Here is a 22448-nt window from a genome sequence, read left to right as displayed (position 1 = left end):
GCTGCAACAAGTTAAGAAATTATTTAATGTGCATCTAGGCAAATATACACGCACACAGTTTTCAGATATAATACTTATTTTCTTAAGCTCTGACTCTTCAACGGTGCTTGCTGTCTGTCGTCTTGATTTATTAACTTCGCACATGAGCTCCTCTTTCCTCCCAGTCATTGCAGTATCCGTGTTAAACATAAAAGCATGATTTGCCTCTCATTTGACATACTGCTGCTCTTTTTCCATCCAGTCTCCTCTCTGCTCTGTAGTCATTAGGGAACAACCTTTGGCTGAAAATTAGAGGTCAGCCCATGTCTGTCATGCTACAGAGATAATGGCCAGTCTGCTCTTTACCATACACTGCGTTGCCTGTGATCTTTGACTACATCCTTTTCCTCATTGTCTTTCCACAAAGAGCATTGTTGCCTTGTTAACAAAAATAATTTCATTTTCATTTTTATATATTTTTCATTTCTTATCACAATTCCCTTTTAGTGCCTGATCATAATTGCTGATTCTGCTACAATACATTTCCGTGTCTTGCATAGTAAGTAGGTCTGCTATCAATTACTAGTGCAGCAGGAATGAACACCTGCCTCGTTCTCACCCCATTACCTTCCCCGACGCATTACATGCCTTTTAATATATTTAATATGTCTTTGCTTTAAAGGCATAGCTGGCTTTTGAAGGTACCAGCAATGTGATGATGCCTTACTTACCTTCCCCACTCTGCAAACAATCTCTACAGCACATTGCAGCTTTGTACTTTCACTAGTTTCTTTTTTCTCCTTTACAGCAAAAGTCATTTCCACTATGCCATTGCTCTCCCCTGCAGATGCCCGCAGGACAAAATATTTCATCTTGCTTTGAACTCGTTTTTTTTTGCTGTAGCAGATTTTACTAACATTTTTATTCATTTATGACTCTTCCCAAAGCACTTTGCGTATGAGTCCACCTTCAGTCTCTCATTCTCCTCCTCTTTCTCCCTCTTAGCTCAGCTCTCCGCAGTCTAATTCAGTGTTGGTTTAATCCCTACCACCCTGTCAGAAGCCGTTCCCCCCCCCGTTCCCCATCTTTGTTTTTCTGTTTCCACTTTCCATCTTGTTGGTAGCTGCTTGTCAGCGTTTGAACTTGACTCATCCAGATATTAATAAACTAGCCAGACCTCACATTCTTCAGATGTCCTTTCTTCAATTGAACAGAGGATAATCATTGGCAAGAATCTGATGCAGCCAAATCAATTGCGTTCTCTTGATATGTGGCAGTGACAGCAAATGGGAGGTAAGTGGGTTATATAATTGGACAGACATTTGTGTTGTAGCTAATTGTGACAGGATGCTGCTAATAAAGAGTGATTATTACAGTTAGATGGTACTTTTACAACCAATGTGTACCTTAGCGTGGCACATATTGACTTTCTTCTTGTGCCTCTGTGAGGTTGATTTTAAAAGGTTTTTTTTTGGTATGTTATGCATAAAATACCTCTACATGCAACCAATGGTCTCACATTTGAGTTGACACCTGCTAGTTTATCTTATGCACAGATGTAGTCATGTTGATGTGCAAAACAATTAACCTACAGAGGCTTAAGATTCTCTCCCAAGTTCTCTTTTTTAACTCTATCCCTTGCTTTCGATTGCCCTCTCACTTTTTGACTTGCCCTTCAAAACTGTTGTGGTTACATTATTTAACTTGGAAAGTGGGATGCCGCTTTTCACATGATCAATAGGGAAGTTATGTTATGATAAAGATAATCATCACATATCTATTCACATGGACAGATAACTGCAGAATCGAGAGGACATTTAGGGTGCTGACCCTAAATCTTAAGTACTCTATCCCTCATTTCTTCTTTCCATCTTTATGTCTCTCAATCCATCTCTTGCTGTCTTCCAGATGCCAAAGAGATAGTGCTGAAGGCTCAGATTCTGGCTGGCGGCAGAGGCAAGGGAGTGTTTGACAGTGGCCTTAAAGGTGGAGTGCACTTAACTAAGGAGTAAGTATTCTCCCATGAGTATTTTCACACTAAGATCTACTATAAGAGATAGATCCATATTGTTTCTCAACAACAGGGGCTTTTAGCCTGAGGAGACCCAAAAACCTCTCTGAAGTTGGTCCTTTGTCACAGAGACACAGGCAGAATCACTGATGTTCCTTTTTTGTTTTTCTTCCTCCAAACATCATCACTCAATTAAATGTTGAAAAGGTGATCTATAGGTAAATGTACCACACTAAGTTTTCCTCTCTGGGTGAATGTTTTTGTGCCACTGCCATTCATTTTGTTCTGATTAAGGATTGCAAAGTGTGATTAGAGTTTTCCACCAGTGAAGGCTCCCGGCTTTTGTCAGGCAAACAAGCATTCAAAGCAAACTCTTTGTCTTTGCTCAGCAATGCATTTTTCATGGACCGAAACTTTGTTCTGAGCGAAGGTACCTGCCAGTTAAGGCAATCAATTGAGGACAATTGTCCCAGTTGTTAGTGATCATTACCCAACTTCAGGGTTTTGTAATGAAAAGTGAGATCTGCTTAAGTTTATAACACTTTTGGAATGACTATTTTGTATATTTTTACCAGTTCAGTTCAACTCTTTTTCTCATATTTCATTTTGTAAGTTTTTTTTATTTTATTTCCATGATTGTTTTTTTGAAATTTCTAAGACCGACTGCTGACCTATCAACTTCTCTCTCTCAGCCCTGCAGTGGTTGGTGAGCTGGCCAATAAGATGCTGGGGTTCAATTTGACTACGAAGCAGACACCGGTAGATGGAGTGAAAGTGAAAACGGTGAGCCCCTGTGTGGACTGAATCAAAGAAAGATGGCGTTCTGTTCTGTTCTGTCTTCTTTCTTTTTTTTCCCCCTCCTCACCTCATTTTAAGGCATTTGAGTCCAGGAATGCAGCGCGATACAGCCACACAGCTTTCACAGTCGTTAATTGTATGTTTCGTTGCTAGCTTCAAATTGAAGTTGTCCACTGCTGTTTACTGTGGACTTGTGCTGGCTGGTGTTATGGCTCATTACGTAAATTGAACCGGGCCCGCTGTGAATTTAAAGTGCATAGTAAACAGCTGTTTCCATGCGCCACTAACAAGCAGGAATATCGTTTTGTCTACTTGCCTCTTTCATGCAGTACCTCCTTAAAAGAGACTTTTTCAGGTAATGAAGCCTTCTTAGTGGCTTATGTTGGAGTGTCCCACTATTGTTCTTAGGCCTTTCCCATCTGCTCCCCCCCCCCCCCCCCCCCCAAACTCCACCACACACAAGTTCTGCTTTGTTCTTAGCATGTGCTTCACTCAATTCCAAGAATTCTATCTGTCAAGATCTCCCCTTTAGCCTTTTAGCCCTCCATTTTGATAACGTAGTAGTGTGTCCGTTTTCTTTTGGGGATGGGGGGGTTGTGCTCAACTCGCCCTCCTCCAGAAAGCCTTTTAACAGAATAGTTTGGTTTGAAATGTTTGGTTTGAATTAGGCTACAAGTCAAACAACAGGGAATTCGAGAAAGCAGCTGAGTGGCAAGAAAAGACGATATTTCGTCGAAGAGATGGGAGTGCCATCTGCTCACGTGGAGAGTTGAGAAAGCTATCCATTCTCATTCTGCTTGCAAAAGGCTACAAGCGGAACATAACTGCTGTGATCCATCCATCCAGAAAACGTGCCGCCTATTAACCACCACATGACTGATTGTCTTATGGACGATTTGCCCCCCTCTTTTCCAAAATGAGCCTCTTGTTTGATTCTGTATCTGCTAGGACTCAAAACATTGTAGTCTTCTCATTTGGCCCCGCCTCTCTCTCCTTCATTCACTTCTTATGTGATTTTACCAGAGCAAAGCTTCATTAATTCTGCCGTCTATAAACTCTTGTCTATTTGCCTGTGTGGTTGTGTTTAATGAACTATTTAATATTGCTTTTAAAATATATAGTCCAATGGAAAAAGGTCACCAAATGATAGTGTGGGTTCTAGAAAAACAATTAGGCCTATTTTTATGACGGTACGAAAGGACTTCCTCTAAATGATCAGGATGTGTAGTTTAATTGTTTTATTGTGTACTGTGGCTGCGTTTTCTCAGGGGCTCCTCCTTTTTCTTACCACATCCAGGTGATGGTTGCAGAGGCTCTGGACATTAGCCGAGAAACCTACTTTGCCATCCTAATGGACCGAGCCTGCAATGGCCCTGTCATGGTAGGAAGCCCCCAGGGAGGTATGGATATTGAGGAAGTAGCCAGCAATAACCCGGAACTCATCTTTAAGGTATGCAGTTTGTGTCTCACACTTTTGGCCCCAGTATATATCCAGAAGACTGCTCTCAGTATTACAGATATTTCTGGATATATATATAGAACAGGGAAACGGCAGCTGAAATTCATTGATGAGATTTGTCATTGATTAAAATGGTATACTGTACTGTAATTTTACACATCAGAAACATCAACGTGTTTGTCCAGGTTCTTAGAATAAAATTGTCTGTAAACCGCCATCCTTGTGATTAATCATGAACTCCGTCAGAACATATTATATTTGAAGCGAAAAGCTTCCTCTTGAGAGGTTCCTCATTCCTGTCTAGTTTATAGCTGCAAGTTTTAGATTTTACTTTTTAAATGGGACACTATATTTGCTGCAGTGATATTAATGTTTGCAAATACTGGATGTAGCCTCGCTAGTTATTACGTCGAGGAAGGAACTGCTCATTTCTGTTCAGCACACAATTGAGGAAAATCGTGGAAAGCTCTTGAAATACCGTAATTGAAAAGGACCATAGCCTGCAGGGACTGGTATCCATGCACTGGCAGGTCAGAGAGAATTATTGCTTTTAGTGGGTGGTGGGTCGGGGGTTCTTCAGCACACATGAATTCAGATGACATCAGACTTGATCCGCAGATCACTTCGGCTATGTGTGTCCAGGGACAAACTCAACCAGCTGTTGATCGCTTGTTACGAGCAGGCTAAGAGGAGTTTGTGTTCCATATTGGTCATTCAAATCACTTTCTTCATAACAACGACCACAACTGCTTTTCTTAGTCGCACATTTTTCTCAAAAAATATCATGCCGATGGGGTCGAATGTGATTCTGTCTGACTGACAGCAGTTGATTTTGGCTTCAGAGCAGGGATGGATTGGTAAGTTGGTTTTACAGATGGAGGCTGTGCTCGGATCATAGTTTTTATTCCTATTTCGGCCAGATTTCTTTGTGCCAAATTATGCTCCGGGATTTGAGCCTGTTGTTTTCTCTCACTCCCTTTTCTCATTTGTTTTGCTTCCTCTTCCTCTGTCCTTTGCTTTCACTTCACATCTTACAGGAAGTCATAGATATATTTGAAGGTGTGCGAGACGACCAGGCACTTAGCATGGCAGCGAATTTGGGTTTCAAAGGACCTCTGCAGAGACAGGTAATGGGCTTACTGAAGGCTTTAATGTCAGGATTCAAGGGTGTGTTGAAAGATCCACAGCACACACACACACACGGGATTTATCCATATTTGTGAATCATCTTTAGTCCATCGTCATATCTGGCAGTGACACGCGGTTCTGTGCCGGCTGAGGCAAGCCGACGCCACTAATGACACCATTATTTTATAGAACATTCCGTATATTGAGTCATGTTGCTGGCGACAACACTCACCTACCGGTATATGAGCTGTGCTTCTTGGAATGTGGCACACGTTTTTTTTTTTCATTGTCAATAGTCTTTGCAACAACAGGGATGTCAATTAAGTTGGTTTTAAAAATAGATGCTTTGACAAATTGACAGTGACGATTCAAGTGTGCCATTTCCAGTGTTGTTTTCATTGGCTGTCTCCTATATTTGTCAATATTTTATTTGTATCCATCAATCAAGAGTTAAAAAAACCCAGCACCAATAGCGAAACAAATGCTTGAGCAATGAGTACTACTGCTATGTAGAATCAATTGTAATTTGCATTATGGTATTATTAATATGTGTAGGAATCAATGTGCTGGTTCGGAGACCTTTTCAATAAAAGCCATTAAAACACTTTCCTATTCCTCACAGACACACACACACATTCATGCAAAACGAGCTGAGACAGCTCGATGCTGAAGGTGATTTGCCATGTTTTATGTGGCCTGTGTGGGAGTGGTCTTGGTGGGGTCGAATGCTCTGGGCCCAATCTTCAGATAATTACTGTCCTCTGTGGGCCTTGCAGGCGGCAGACCAAATTAAGAGACTCTATGATCTGTTCCTGAAAGTCGACGCCACTCAAGTCGAAGTCAATCCGCTTGGAGAGACCCCCGAAGGACAAGGTATCGTGTATCATACAATATGCCGTCTTTATGTGTGCACTATTGTAGTAGTAGTAGTAGTTGTTGTATTCATGTCTAGCTCTCAGGTTCTCCTTGATCGATATAATGCAACAAACTCATATTTGTTGAGACTTTATCCCATGGCCTTTCCATTAGAAATACATTTTGCTTTTAGAACTTTAATTACAGAGAGAATCTTAGGCTCATGGTAAAAATTGTCATAATTAACGACTTTGTGTTACTTATACATGGAATTTTTGCCAAATAACTAGTTCCCCTTTTTTAAACCATTCATCTGTTGTGAACTATTTGCCTTAAATAATATAAATTGTCACAGTAAGACTGAAATCCATAATTACCACATTCTTTTGGGATTTTTTTCTTTTGTATGATAGATTAATTTTCATGTAATCACTTGCTTTCTGAGAGAAACTCATCCCGAATGAGAGAATAGAGGCCACATATATATATATTTGTCTTCCCTGTACTCTCACACCAAAAAAGGGTGACACACGTGGAGACTGGGTTGTTAACTTTGAAAGTGTTCAACATTCAAATGACGCAAAACATAATGTTGAGAATGTTGATCTTGTTGAACTTCTATTAAACGTAGTTTTTCACCCATAGAAATGTCGTATTGGCGTTGCTGCCGCGTTGAGCAGATTGAGTGTGGCATGTTCCATCTCGGCTCATTAATGCTTTGAGGGATTCATCATTTCCTTAATGTTACTTAGCCCTCTCAAAAACAGATTCTTGTTCAAAGTACGCTCTATCAAAAATTGACGAGAAGTATATTGTTTCATGATGTCTTATGAATATTAATGAGTAAAATGACTTTGTGAATATTTACTGTGAGGTATGAACGTCCTTTTCTTGGAGCAAGAATAAGCGGGGCCTGTGCTCAAAGGTGGCTTTGTAGACAAACGTTGCGTTAAGATCAGCTTATATGCTGGTTTGGTTTGTTCACTTATGTCACTATTTTCCAGCAGGCATTTTACAGACATATATAAATAAAAGATTTCTCAAGGGTAATTTTTTTTCTGTTGTGTTTACTGTTTAGTAATAACTGAAGTCAGCACGTACATTAGCAACAAATAATAATATTAATATTGTCATATTTTTTCCTAAAGTCATTCTGGATCCGATCTGGATGAAATTCGGCGGTAAGATAGAGATCCCCACCCTACATAATTGTGTTAAATTCCACAAACATTGGTCAAAGTGATCCAGAATCCAGGATCTCTTCTGGATCATCACCAAAATTTGATCATCTAGATCCGTCCAGAACCTTTTGAGTTATAAACGGGTAGATGGACAGACAGACAAACGGCGGCGATTACATAATTACCTCGGCGGAGGTAGTTATGATTAGTCTGTCTTATTGAACGAAACAGAAATCTGATGTCTTAAAGAGGAAGGTAAAATGGATTTTAACTTACAAAACCTTCTTGGAAAATAATGTATTTTAATAGAGATTTCAAAATTTGTGGAAATAACCTTATGCTCAATATTTTTCAAATTGTAATTACTCTCACTATGTTTGCAATGAAGCAACAGCCAGAAGCTAGCCAGTTATCTTTTTTCAGTGCGAATGAATAAATCTTATTTGCAGTATTGTTCCAAACTATTTCATAAACGGTTATTTCCATGAGACCCTGCTGGTTGCTTGGCAACCTTGCAACAAAAAACAAACTCATTGTACCAAGTGGAAAAAATAGTCCAGCACATATCCTCCAGTGAAACTAAATGCTTCTGGTGTTACAATAAAGGTTTTGCACAGATTAAACAAATTAAATTTGACATTTTAATTTGGGATGTTTGGAGATGCTTGCAGGCTGATGTTACTTGTGAACACAGCTTGTTTGCAGTCTTACTAATTGAAGCAAACTGGCTGCTGGTACTCTTTACACATTTAGTATGCTGACTAATGGTATTTCCCATCTTCTCATCCATGAACATACTTTCCTAAAATGTCCAAACATACCTTCAGGTGCCAGTCACTTTTATCGTTGTGTTTACAGAAAGGCGCTCCACAGATTGATTATTATGCTTGCTTGTTGTTTTTCCAGGTAGCTTCTTGAGTATCTCATTGAAAAGCACTCTGTTTGAAGTATAGAATAAATGTCCATTCACTGTAATTGTCTGTTCCTTAGAGGAGGTGTCAAACACCCATCGCCAGTTTCTGAAATAATTAAGGCCAGCAGGCCAAGGGGACACCGCTCACGTCGTTAGTTTCACGTTTTAGAGATAATTAGTTGGCTTTTTGCATATAAAGTTCTCCCACGCTCTCCTTTTCCCTTGCCTGTCATCTTCGTCTTTCTTACTTTTAATGGATTCTGTGCTTTTGTCTTTAATCCCAGCTCTTTTCCATCTCCCCATCTTTCCAGTCGTTTGCTTTGATGCCAAGATCAACTTTGATGACAACGCCGAGTTCCGTCAGAAATCCGTGTTCGCCATGGACGACATGAGTGAGAGCGACCCCACGGAGATGGCAGCAGCTAAGTGGGACCTCAAATATATCGGACTGGATGGAAACATTGCCTGCTTCGGTATGGAAATAAAACCCCTTAGTGTGCGTGTGTGTGTGTCTGTATTCTACTAGCTATTAAATGAAATCTCCCATAAGCGACCCCCTCCTGGCAAAAGGCTTTAATGTGTCTCTTAAGTCACATAAGTGAAAATCGCAAACGCAGTTAAAACTTAGTCAAAGTGAAGGCAGCCTAGGCTCTCCTCCACTCCACGTTACAAGCATCCTTCTGAGGACTCCAGAAGGAATGCTGCCGTAACCAATGCATTATAATTAGCTATAATCCACCCGGAAAGTCTCCAGTGAGCCAGATTGTTAGCATTCTCATTAAAGGCCCCCTCTCTTGTCATAAATCAAAGCTTTTACAGTGTGCAGCGGCGCTAACAGGTGCTCTCGCGTCTTACCCCGTAGCCTCATAAACACAATAGATGTCTGTTAGCACTACTCCTCTCCCGACGCACACCCTGAAACAGTCTCCCTGCATCCACAACTCTGAGCCTCTGTTAAAGCAACAACACCTTTTAAGACCTGCAGCTACCGCTGGTCTACTTGAAGCATTGAATGCTCCTGATTAAACGAATTGGGTTTGGGTCACTTTAGCCTGCTGTCTAAACGTAGCAAAATGACTTTTATTTTTATGAGGCTACAGCCCCATTCAGCGTAAAATTATTAAATTATCACTCATAAACAAAAAAAAGGCAGTTTTGTACTCAACTTTTCAGGACATGTTGCATATTAATTAAACAGATGGTTCATTCTTTCAGTGAATGGAGCTGGTTTGGCCATGGCCACATGTGACATCATTGACCTGCATGGAGGGAAACCAGCTAACTTTCTAGACCTGGGCGGAGGTGTCAAAGAGAGACAAGTGTACGAGGCCTTTAAGCTGCTCTCTGCTGACCCAAAGGTAAGACTGAGAGAAACCGTTTTTCCTGCTAAACTCAATCGTAACCTTTGAATACTTCAATCAGATCAGTTCTTTTATAGGATATCATATCACAAAAAGGAAATGTCAAAATAAAATAGCAATTTCTCCATCTGCTGAATTGTGTTATTTGAAATCTGTCTATTCCAGACAGGCATAATCATAAATGCCCATCTAGTTGGTTGCTGCTTTGTCATGGAGACAGAGGCTCATTAGATGTGGAACATTTCCTTATGTCTTAGGGAAACAGAGTCTGGGAGGGTGTGCAGTTACATGAAAAATTGCTTATTCTTATTATAGACTTTTAAAGACTCCATTCACCCAAGTAGTCATATAGTAACAGGATGTGCAACTACAGATTTAACTCAAACCTTGTCCTCGGTGGTGTTGCTGCTCACTAAAATGGCAGCTTCGGTAATGATCCAGCTCTATGTTCAGAACACTAATAACTCCAACCTAAACGCCATGTAAGGAACAGGCAGTGCAGGTTGTGTGTCGACAAAAAGAACCGCGACATCTTCACTTGTTTTTTCTTCTTAATTTAAACATATAGACTAAAAGGAAAAGCTGTGAATATAAATAAAATAATAAAGTTATGAAAATAAAATAAATTATAATGTAATGTAAAATAATATTTCAATATTCCTTTTCCATAAAATCGGCCTCCAGTTTGTCATAATAAACAGCTATAAAATATTGATTTGACTGTTAGTTATAATTTATCAGTTAATAATTACATTTGCCAAGTGCTTCATTTAAAAAATGTATAAGAAACATTAGAAAAATAAAATTTCAGATTTAAATACTGTATATAGATGTGGCGTTTTAAACCTATAATTTCGTATTGCCATTGGAGTCATAGGATGAGTACTGCAGTGCCACTACAAATATGTGAATGCATGTTTATGAGAGGCCGCTGTGACTTTTGACGAGGAAGATCAGTTTCGTTTATGTGCTGTGAAAAAGACACATTCATTTAGCCGCCAAGCAGGCCGTATAGATATAAATATCCCACTGTAATGACAGAATACATTTCCACAAAAACAGGTATTTCGGTGTCTGTCTTATTTTAGCCTTTCTTCCTCAGTTTTTTTTTTTTTAACACTTCAGTCCCCCTCCCTCCCTCTCCCTCACTCTCAGACTCCACTTTGAGCAAAGAAGGAGTGGAAGTGATGTGAGTGTACTGCCGGCACTGAATAGCTGAGACGAGTCTGAAATGATGAAGCCTCCTTTTTTTTGTTACAGCATTCATTACTTTACGCATGATTATTATCTAAAAGACCAGAGAAGAGGAACAGATCAAACGGGAATACTATGTATGTGAGTTTGGAACTACTTTAGAAAAGAGAGTTGGAATGATTGGGAGTTGGGACAAAACAGGAATCATAAAGCACATTGTTCCCCAGTGTGTGTGTGTGTGTGTTAAATAAGTCAGATGCAGCTCAGCTGGGCGTACTAGACCATTCAGCTTTGTCTGAATTTTTGCCTCTGGCTTTTTAAGCGGGAACATATTTATTTTTCATGCTGAAATAAATCGCTCCACTTTTTTCATATCCATGTATAGAACAGTTTGTTGACAGAATGGCTGAACTTATTGAGGTTTCCCTCCCGTCACCTGTAGGCACAAAGCAGGAGCAGGCAGCAAAGACAGGCAGCCAAATAACCTTGTTATTGCCTTGTGCCAGTGCTCTAAAGAAAGAGGCAGATGGATGTTTTGTCCAAATCCACATCCATTTTGTTCTCAAGGCTTGAGGCTGTTCTCTCTAACTTTTGCTGGAGTAAATGATTACATTTCTTTTAACCTTTGTGGGTGGTGGACTATATTAAATTATAAATGATCATAGCTAAACATTAAACTCCAATTTCCAAAGTTGATATGCTTTTCTAAAATGCAGCATCATCATAGTTTTACAGTGTATATATAGTTAATAACCTTTAATGGCAGTTTGCTGGTGAGAGATCTGGACTAGGGAGACGATATACGTGTAAACACTGGTGATCATTCAGGATGTTAGTTGTGTGACAGAGCTTTGCTCTCCTTGTTCCGGTTAACAAAATATCTGTACATTTTCCAGAATCGAAAGAATTTACTCTCCACTGCATTGTGAAGTTTTTCCTTCTCAGAGTTTCATTTTGTTTTACTGACGTGGCCAAAGTTGCGCTGTTTGTTGTGAATGGCAAACTAATTCTAAAGATCTAGCCACGGCTGTGTATCCCTTCAGCATTACTTCATGATAATACAAGAGCTACAGCATCACAAACTGGGCATTGTGACTGGGCTATCCCTGGTGTATAAATGCAATATCTTATTCGAATCAATATAAAAGCTTACATTTCCAGGATGCATGTTTATTTCTCAATTGTTCCCTGTGGGTTTTTTGCATCCTTTTTGTAGCCGTTTTCTAAGGCAATATCAGGCGTGCGAAGTGAAGAGGGTCTGCTCCTCGCTGAAAAAGGCACACACCAAATCATAGGCGTTATTTCATCTGAGTGGCTGACCTTTGGGGCAAATTTGGAGTTGTGTTCATGTATCTGTGCTAATGTTGTTGCATAATCACAATTTTGATCTTGGACCATTTAAGGTCACACGAGCATATACGTGATGTCATTTTCAGCTGCAACCCCTGCAAGCAAATCTCCATACTACTTTCTGTCTTTCCAGCTCAGTGATTCTGCTTCAACTCACCTGTGTTCCTTCTTTAACCCCCCAACCCACCCCCCATTGTTGCAGTGACACCCCCCGAGCCTTCCTCTCTACAGGAGACATATCAATGCCTTTCCAACTATCGCCTATTTCCTGTGAAATGTTCTATATTCAGCTCTATATATATATATATATATATATATATATATAGAGGGAGAAAGGCTATAAAAGTCCAAGTATGCATCGTCATGGATGTAAAGCTGTATATACCGGTAGCTGAATATAGAATATTTCACAGGAAATAGGCGATAGTTGGAAAGGCATTGGTATGTCTCCTGTATATATATATATATATATATATATATATATATATATATATATATATATATATATATATTCGTGTGGTTCAATTTCTAGATGTTTTCTATCCATTTATCCCTACTTTTATGTCACTCTTTACTTCCTCTAACCTTTCATCTACCAAATCCTGTTAAACTTGATGTGAGTAATCCCCACATCTCTAAATACACACACGTGTATGCATGTCGCCCTCTGGGGACCCCAACAGCTTTTAATCACAAGAGTCCCCTGTAATGCAAAAACCCTATGGTGTGTTATATTAGAAGGACTGAAATCACCTTTCAGCCTGAAGCTGGACGCCTACAGGGAAATGCAAGTTCCCTCTGTTATAAACACAAGCAATGGAAAGCCATTGCGAAAAGGAGGGGAACCAAGCCTCCACTGTAATGGAGTTTATTCCCAGTCCACCGAATATTACACAAATACTAAGCATAGGCCCTGCAGTAGATGAGTGAGTACGCAGTCCAGCCAACACGCCAGGGCTTCCATACTGAGACCAGATCTCAGAAAGAGTGAACATTGCTTGTAGCAGTCAGACAACGCGTGGGTTTGAGTGCGGGGAGGGAGCAGTGGCTCTTTTTTCAGTTATATGCTGTGCAGGTCGTTGCATTGTTTTCCCATTATAAGAAAAAGACTCTATCTCCGTATAATGGTTTTTCTGTAGATTTGCTTACACTGCATTAAAGTCCTACTCCAGTGAAAGGTATAATGTTATGTTTTTGTCGACCATGGGACCTCTTCTGCGTGAGCTTTTTTAGAACCACTGCAGCAATGTCTGGATTGCATTGACCTGGTATTAGTCCTTGAAAACTATTCGCCGTGAGCTAGATGCAATGTAATTGACCTTTGTACACAAACATATTGGGAATAGTTCGACTCTACGTATTAAAGCTTTGCCATTTGAATGAATGAATGAATGATTCGTTTATTTAACAGGGACAGCGCACATTAATAAACATTTCTGTCAATGTGCCAGAATTAGCCAAAAGGCTATTTTTCATCTGTTGTCCCTGGACAGAAATTCCATGGCCCCAAAATATATATACATATGAAATAAAATTAATAAAAATACAGATATAAAATAACCACATAAATAAAAACTATATCAACTAAAACAATTTCAAGTAACAGTAAAACTTAATGTCTATTAACTAAAATTTTATAAAGCAACTAAAATCATAAAAACAGGTGACACTAAAAAACAACAAATTAAACAGCAGTTTCTCTCAGTGACGACACAACTGTGTGCTAATGAGCCATTCCTTAAGGTGAAATTTAAATGCATTACAGCTCTCAAGATTTCTGACGATAACTGGGATAGAATTCCACTCATGTGCAGCTTTAAAGGAAAAGGCAGATTGACCAAATTTGCTTTTCCTGAGTGGGATAACGCAGTCCCCTCTTGCAGCACCTCTAGAAACTCGATGTGTGGCAGTTCTTACATCCACAAACTGTCCGAGCGGAGGAGATGTTAAACCATTAATAATTTTGTACATCAGACATGAATTTATATATTTAATCAAATTTTCCCAGTTTAACAATTTGTGTTTATTTAATATTTAAGCATATTGTTTTTATAATGTACTTGTACTGTGATGACAATGACAATAAAAGCATTCCATTCCATTCCATCCATAGTACTGAAAATGAATTTGACTACTCAACTTTTTTTATCTTTTCCATTATGTATAAAGTACCTGGTACTGTTACTTTAGTAGCACCACAATCCTCTCAGACGTGGTTAGAAACCAGACCACAGGATGGCCACTGCTGAGCTCCCGTACCAGGTTGAGCTTTAGAGGATTTACAGTTTCTCCGATCTGGCTAAGGTAGTTCAATTGTTTTTGGCCACTTAGTCTTAGTTTGGCCTCCTCAGAAATCAAGGTGATTTAGGAGATGCTACTGGAACACAGGGAAAAACACACTTCACTATATTTACATATATATATGATTATTTACTAATAGAGATGTGAACATCAACAAATGATTTTGCCAAGAAATGCCTGACCTCTCTAAAAATATGAACTGAATAAATTTGTGATTAAATTAAAAGAATGAATAATAGATATTTTCTCTTTCACTTCTGCCCACAGATCCCTGACTTGAGTTTGTTTTATATTTAGTTGGGGGGGTGTGATGGGACAACGCACATCGTTTCATCATCATCTTATAACTACATTGGCCTGGACCAAATAACAAGTGTCCACATAGATTATGACTAGTCAAAATGTACCTTGCACGCAAGGCTGAAGTGAAGGACAAATGAGCTTATCAGCCTCCATATATTTTGTCTCTTCTTCCTCTTGATGATTAGTTTGAGGAAGTGTCCCGTGATGCACCATGGAGCTCATGACCTGTCAGACTGATTTGCCCTTCAGGGATCTAAAGCCTCATCTGTCTCCTTTTTTCCATTTAATCTGGGGTAAGAGAGCACAGCATGCGTTTAAGGCATGTCATTTTCCAGCACACCATCAGAAGACAACACTATTACTTAACCATCATGTATGCATAAAGACTATGCATTGTTAATGTATTCACCTCAGCCGAACACCTTGACTGGGCACAATTTCACCCCCTGTTGAGTCTCTCTTTCACACACACACACACACACACACACACACGACAGGTCCCATGGGTATGTCTGATTGAGCTTTCTCCTGTCTGCCATTCCTCATCCGTGGGAAATCAATAGAGGATCTGGGATTGGAGCTTGGGCTAATTGAGCTCTGCTCTCTCTGTTCTCTTATTGCTGCCAGGAGTGTTTTGTCATTGCAGCACCTGGTTCACACCATGGGGCTAGGGGGAGCCAGCCTGTGATCAGATAGGGCCTTCGGATGCCATAGGGAGAATGGCTGCGTGTGATTGAGCGACCTTGTGAAGTCGAACACTCGGTGCAAGGGCATACCAAGGAAGAGCTTCATTCATTCTGATACGCCTCGACAGGAGCTCTTCATGTACCGGCAATGATAAAAGAAATAGAAATGTATCTCTTTCTTATTTTAGGAAGTCAGAATTGCTTAGGTCGCGATTGCCTCTCTGGGTTTTCCTATAACTTTAATTCCAACTGTTTTACTTGAGGTAGGATCTTGGTTGAACACTGTACAATGGCCATAACGTCCATTTCGCATCTGTGCTAACTAGGAGATGTCCAAGGAATGTATTTAAATCAAATTAAACCATGGTAGTGTAATTATCTCACATGTCTCTTCAGCTGTGCTGTAAATATAGAGAGCTTTAAGCGTGACTGTTCTGCTGCATTTACACTTCACCCAACATTTGAACACAGTCACGGCGCCATAACCCATGTTTATACCTCACATTAAACACGGACCTGCACTTGCTCGCCAATGTTATCCTTGCAAAGTGCTTTGTGAACTTCGAAATATTAAAAATGAAGATTCCATCCATCCAAACCATCTGCTATCACTGCAGCACCCTTTGCCACCCTTCCGGTTCTCCATCTCTCCGTCTGCCAGTGTTTCAGGACTTTAGGGAGTATCACCATCACAGGCTGTCATGTCCAGTGCTGGGAGACATTGCGGCAGAAACGGGATTGTTAGACCGTCCTCATTTCATGCTCGCCTGGCTCTTACGCGCACACATGCTGGGGGATTATGGGAGGCCATTTAAACACCCAGTTGATGAGCTAATTCGTGCTCTCTGAGCCATGTACTGACACCACAAACAGTGCCCTTTCCTCTCCTCTAGGACTAATAATAGGGGTAATATTTTTGAATTTGTTTGTCAGGGTTTGGCCTGCATCATTGGAACAGATTAATTACAGCGAAAGCTGCTGCTGCTGAATGCCGCTGTAAATTAATCAGCAGAGTAAAAGACAATAGCCGACCTCCTTAACTACATGCCCAGATTGTGTTATTGTTTTTGTTGGTTTTTTATTATTCTCTGCTTAATTGGAGGAAGAAAACATGCACCTTACACTGTCCCAAAGCCTGAACCATGAAATAAGCATCTGTATGAAAAAAAGACTGATCTGACAAATACAAAAATAAAGCAATGAAATATTAATTTGTTTGTATATGCGTTTTAATTTGTAGAATTTTTGCCACCTCCAACAGTTTTGTGCATGAAAAAGGAAAATACATGTCTGATTGTGTGCGCCAGGTTTTTCAGGAAATAAATGACAGCTATGATGTAGAGTTATCAGAATCTCACCTATCAAATATGATACACTTAGTATTACATGGTTAAAACCTGCGGTAAAACGCATGAGTTGCAGGAGAAGAACCAGGCTGTAATAACCACATATATTACTGGATACTTGTACTGTAAATAAACTGACATTCACAAGTCTGGAAGTCTTTGCTTCCCCTGTTTCACATGTAATTAGATTCTGTAAAGGCTATAGTAATATAGTAAGTATTATACAACAGGACTGTTATACCGTGGGATATTAAACTAGGAGAAATATAACTTTGCATGTGGGGCAGGATTAAGCAAAAGTTATAAAACAAAATTGCCACTAATGCAAGCTGAAAGTACAGTAGTTTGAATGGCCGTTTAACTATCGGCCAACCTTAGTGGCAGTTGACACTCAAAAAATAGATTTAAATTTGCAGCAAAGTGGAAATATCCAGGTGAATCCAGGATAAATCTGCACCATGTCCTTTGTGGGTATAATAAAATCTTCCTTATTGCAGATATGACTTTATAATCATGATATCCAGAGCAATAATATAAATGCTTTTAACAGACAGTTCTGTGTGTTATATCCTCCTTATTATGCTATAACTTCTAAAATGTTATGAAAGCCTGAAATTGATTTGTATTATTGATTTGATTTTGTACATGAAAATAAGTCAAGAACAGGGTGTCTTAGAGCTTGAGCATTGCTCCAGCAGAACTTCTGACCTCTGTTTTGTATCTGCCCCCTTGGTGTTTAGCAGGGTCATAGGCTGCAATGCCAGCATCTCTCTTCCATCCCCTCTTTGCTAAAACATAGTCAAAATGGCACTTGCAAGGGCAGCAGTAGTGGCTTTATCCAATACTATAACTTCTTTGACGAGGAACATTCAAATTAACATCATAGTAGAAAGTTCTGTATCTTCAGCTGTCAGTTGCCAAATGCCCCTATTTGAAAATCCCAGGCAGCAGCTTCTGGTATTCAGGTATGTGTTACTTCATATGGCGAGACATGCCTGCAGCTGCAGGGTGAGAGATTATTGTCAGCGTAATTGGCTTTTCTTGCGCTGATTCGATGTGAGCTTCTTCTCTGATCCATGCGGTTCTTTATTATCGGCTCTAATGAGAAGAGGTTGAGAGTCACATGAAACGTTCGACTCATTGTGTCTCCTGAATAATCTCCTTTTTTTTTGTTTCTCTGCTCATGATAACAACCAGTCCCTCTGTGTCAACATAAGGCCTTCCCACCATGCCCATATACACATGAACAGATACGCTGCTTGACATATTTGAGTATTTGTCTTTAATTCTGGAATTGTACCTTATATTTCCAGTCTGCATGCAAGAGTCTGTGCTTTAAACATTCATGAGCATGCAGAGATTTTTTTCAGGAAGAGCTGTTGCCTCACAGCAAGAAGGTCGCAGGTTCGAATCCGACTTGCGGCCTTTCTGTGAGGAGTTTGCAAGTTCTCCCCGTGTCTGCGTGGGTTCTCTCCGGGTTCTCTGAGAATATTAGGTGTGAGTGTGTGTGAATGATTATCTGTCTATGTGTGTCCCTGCGATAAACTGGCGGCTTGTCGAGGGTGTACCTCTCGCACATTGACTGCTGGGATAGGCTCCAGCATGACCCGTGACCCGGTAATGGACAATGCGGTTTAGAATCAAAAGATGATGAATGAATGAATGAATCCTTCTGAATTATGTACCAGCTCACATTTCCCTTATTCGTATCTCACTGTCCCTGCATTCTTGATCTTTGGTTATCAGATTGCGTGATCCCGTTCAGTTTGACAAGACTGTCTGTTGCTGTCGAAGTCGGCCTTGTTCTCCGAGCAGCAGAGGCGATGTAGTACACGGCTCTCCTACACTATTATCTCAGTCAATATCAGCTGCTGCCAGAGGACACAGATGGGCAAGAGATTTGCTGTGGCAAAACTGAGAAGTGCTGTTTAAGGAAGGGAGAAGACCGTAGCAGAAGGAGATTTCATAATAACACTTTTTGCATATTTACAAATCCTAATTTTTCCAGTTCATCTTGACAAACTCTTAGTGGATCCTTAGAGAAGAGGCAGGAAGAGAAGGAGGGAACAGGTGTAGAGAGTGGTCAAATGGGAGGAGGAGGGGGGGGGTTCTAGCAGTGATTACATTGTCCGTCAGTCCACAGGATTGATGCTTGACAGAATAATTAGAAAACTGTCTCGGGCTGTAATCACTCGAGCTCATCTCGCCAAGGAAGACTCCCTCTCTGCCACACGTGCATCCGTGTACACACACACACACACACAAAAAAAAAAACAGGCTTGTCGAAGCTGAGTGGTATCTGGGACAGTGAGTTGATGGAGTGGTGAAATGGTGGGTGTTCCTGTTTATTCTCATGGAACTGAAGGACCTTATCTGCAAAGGTAGGGACTGGAGGTGGTCGTGGCACCTTCCTCCCCGGGTCACTGACGGCTGGAGTGGAGAACATGCCGGTGAATTCAGCTGGAGCTGTGGTTTATGGACTGGAAAAAATGAATTGAGTGGAGTTTTACTGCAGCAGAACGGACACGATATACGACTGAAAACTCTGTTAGCCCTGCTTTGACTCTTCCACTATTATGGAGTGTGTTAGAGGAATGGGACATTGTATCGACATTGCTGCTTTTTTTTTTACTCACAGTATGTTCTGTTTGTACTTATATAAATATATAGTTATTATGTTCATGGTTTTTTTTCATTGTTTTGTTTACAGGTTTGTTTCTAATTGATAGAGTTGATTCAAGATTTCCATATGCTCCAGATTGTTGATTTCCATATGCTCCAAATTGTTATTGGCTCTCATAATTGCTATTGTAAGGAACAGCCCCATTTGGTGGACAACGATGTTATTATGATGTCACTAGTCAAGGGGAGGTGCTTGAAGTTTGAATAAAGTTCCTGACTCAGGAGGTCGGGAGGGAGAGAGGAAAAAAGAGAAACGGGGATGGCGACAGGGCCGAGAGGTCCCTGTCGTCCCTAGAGAAAAGCAATAGGTCTCTGCGTGATTTCATTACCGGTGCGTTTGCTAATTAATAACATGATGATAGGGAAATATTCCCATCACTAATCAAATGCCACCTTTTACCAGATTTTTCTTTTTTTATATAGACTAAATTAAGTTGTTTGTGTATTGTTTTTTAGTCATTTGAACTATTTACACATATTGTTTGCTGTCCTGTTTCAGTATGTAATCATGATTTAAAAGTGAGTCTCTCTGACTGGGACGAACCTAGACCAAGTCCATTCTTCATTCTTGCAGCTCAGATGAACATATATGTCAGATGTCTACTAGTGAGAAGGAAGCATTAACTAAATGCCTATGGTTTTACTGGTATGATAATAGTCTGTGCCTGTAGTTCATGGGTCTCTTTATCTGTCCACTTAATATGCCCTTCTTGACAAGGTGCAAACCCTTGGATGAGACCTTCATCGATCGTCTACACTGTCTCGTCCTTTTTCTCCTTTTATTGGTTCCTCTGATCCCTCTAATACCTGAGTAAACCCTTAATGACTAATTGATATGCTGCTCTGTTCCTCAGAGCTCCATCAAAAGTCTACAGGCCAAAATGTCAGCCTTGGAGCCAGTCTTCACCTCTCTCCCCATAAAAACTACAAAAATCCTTCTCATTTGCATATAAAGGTGGCCGATGTCTCCATTAGATGAGACTTGAGGACATGAGAAAATTCCATGTCGCAGCTTCTGTTATAGCAAGTACGTACGGGGTTAGCATGAAAGCATGCTCAATCAGTGTTTGAGTCCAACTCTAGGTTTGGGGAAATGAATTCATGAACTGTTTCAACCAGGTTTGGTTGTTTCTGGCAGTTTAGCAAGACCTCACAGGAACCGCAGGGAAAGAAGGTTAGAGTGCAGAGTGAAATATGTCTGTTCTGTCACTTTTTAGCTTACTCGTTTAGCAGAGTAGCATAAAAAAAAATGTTTTATTGTCCTTCAGATACCGCCATTATTTAATCATGGACAAGGATGGGAAACTATTGGATGGCTTTGTGAGAAGAGGAATAAATGTAGCCGATTCCAATTATATCTCACACTTGGGGTTATAATTATACTCTTGTTCTTGTTTTTTTTTTTCTTATTCACTGCGTTCTCTCACTGCTCAGAGAAGGCTCATTTTTATATTCAAACACACCACCTGTTGAGAACGCTGCTTTTCTTTGCATTGGCTCTTAAAACCTTTACTTTTATATTAGATGAGCAGAATGAAATTGGGATGTTAGTCAGTTTTGTCGGTAGTGTAGGGTATGCATGACAAGTATGGATTGTAAATGTAAAAAATGTAATTTAAAAACTGAAGGGAAGCTGTAGGAACTAATGGCACAAAGGGCTGCCTGCAGGCAGAGGGTTCAGACCCGTTTACACAGATAGCATGTACTGTAGAGATACCACAAAGAAGATGGTGGAACATGCTGGCCCCCATTGTGTAATTTTAGACAGGATACTGGCTTTCCACCACTAAACAGAATGGGCAGGATTTGTAATAGTAGCAAGCATTGGTCTCTGGTGTGACATTAAGCAATTAACAACGAGGACGGCACTCATTGATTAACCAGCCCATTTATACTCCCATAAACAGTGTATGTCAGCGCCTACAAGCTTCAATGCGTTCTTTGCATTGACATCGATATAACTGCAGTGGGGCAGGGAAGTTTCAAAATGTTCAACCATAAATATGGCTACGGTTGCAGGAGATTGCAAAAAGATTACATGGACATGGACTTTTTTCATCCCTTTTCAGATTTGTCGCTTCACACTACAAAAGTTCTGTCCCTTTTCCAGATCGTCTTTATACAGATATTGATTCAGCTGTATTTCTGTATTGATTTGCTGTTTTTATCTTATGTACACATGTAAAGCGACTTTGAGTTTCTAGAAAAGCGCTATATAAATAAAATGTATTATTATTTCCTTTAAAAAGACCACTGCCGAGGTGCCCTTGAGCAAGGCACCAGTTGACTGCCACCATCTTTATTCACATTTGCCGAATTTCTATAGGCCCTTTGTGTGGGTGTGTGTGTGTGCTTGTATGCGTGCATGAAATATACTAGTGAAGAAAGGATTTCGCCACTAACGAATTAATAAAGCATAATAAATTATATATATATATATATACAAAGACCTGTATGGTCTTTGTATTTTGTCCTTAATGTTAGATGTAGCACGACTTCACCGAGCAACGTTCCTAGTCTGTGAACCCTCACTGACAATGGCAATAAACCACTTCTGATTCTGATTCTGATTCTGATATATATATATATATATTGTTGGTTGCATTTCTGTAAAGATGAGTGGATGGTCTCCACGCTTGGACATATAAATGGTTGGGAGGTAACCAAAAAACAGGGATAGGGCAGTGATTTGCCTTGCAAAGCACACCCATCTGCCCTTTCGATGGCTCATTGGCTCCCAAGACCAGGTGCAATCTCAACTGGAATCATTTGGATAATTAACCTTCTGTGTGCATACATTAGAATAAATTAATTTTGATTGGCCATGGAGCATTAGGAACAAAGTGGGAAATGTTGCCTCTTTTATATTCAGTTACTGGGTTGTTGTACCCAGTCTCTGAG

At 40.1% G+C, this 22448-nt stretch overlaps 1 protein-coding gene across 1 annotated transcript in view; it reads left to right on the top strand.

The window, feature by feature from the left end:
• suclg2 (succinate-CoA ligase GDP-forming subunit beta) overlaps positions 1-22448 on the top strand; it is a 54309-nt gene that overhangs the window by 18750 nt on the left and 13111 nt on the right. Inside the window, exons 3-9 of the mRNA XM_068742422.1 lie at positions 1888-1987; positions 2683-2773; positions 4086-4238; positions 5285-5374; positions 6152-6248; positions 8636-8797; positions 9540-9682. Coding sequence (XP_068598523.1) covers positions 1888-1987; positions 2683-2773; positions 4086-4238; positions 5285-5374; positions 6152-6248; positions 8636-8797; positions 9540-9682 — 836 coding nt within the window. The remainder of the gene's footprint in view (positions 1-1887; positions 1988-2682; positions 2774-4085; positions 4239-5284; positions 5375-6151; positions 6249-8635; positions 8798-9539; positions 9683-22448) is intronic.

Source organism: Brachionichthys hirsutus, chromosome 8 (assembly GCF_040956055.1).
Source record: "Brachionichthys hirsutus isolate HB-005 chromosome 8, CSIRO-AGI_Bhir_v1, whole genome shotgun sequence".
Lineage (NCBI taxonomy): Eukaryota > Metazoa > Chordata > Actinopteri > Lophiiformes > Brachionichthyidae > Brachionichthys > Brachionichthys hirsutus.
Note: the sequence above shows the minus strand (reverse complement) of the source record. Positions and strands in the feature narration are given on the sequence as shown.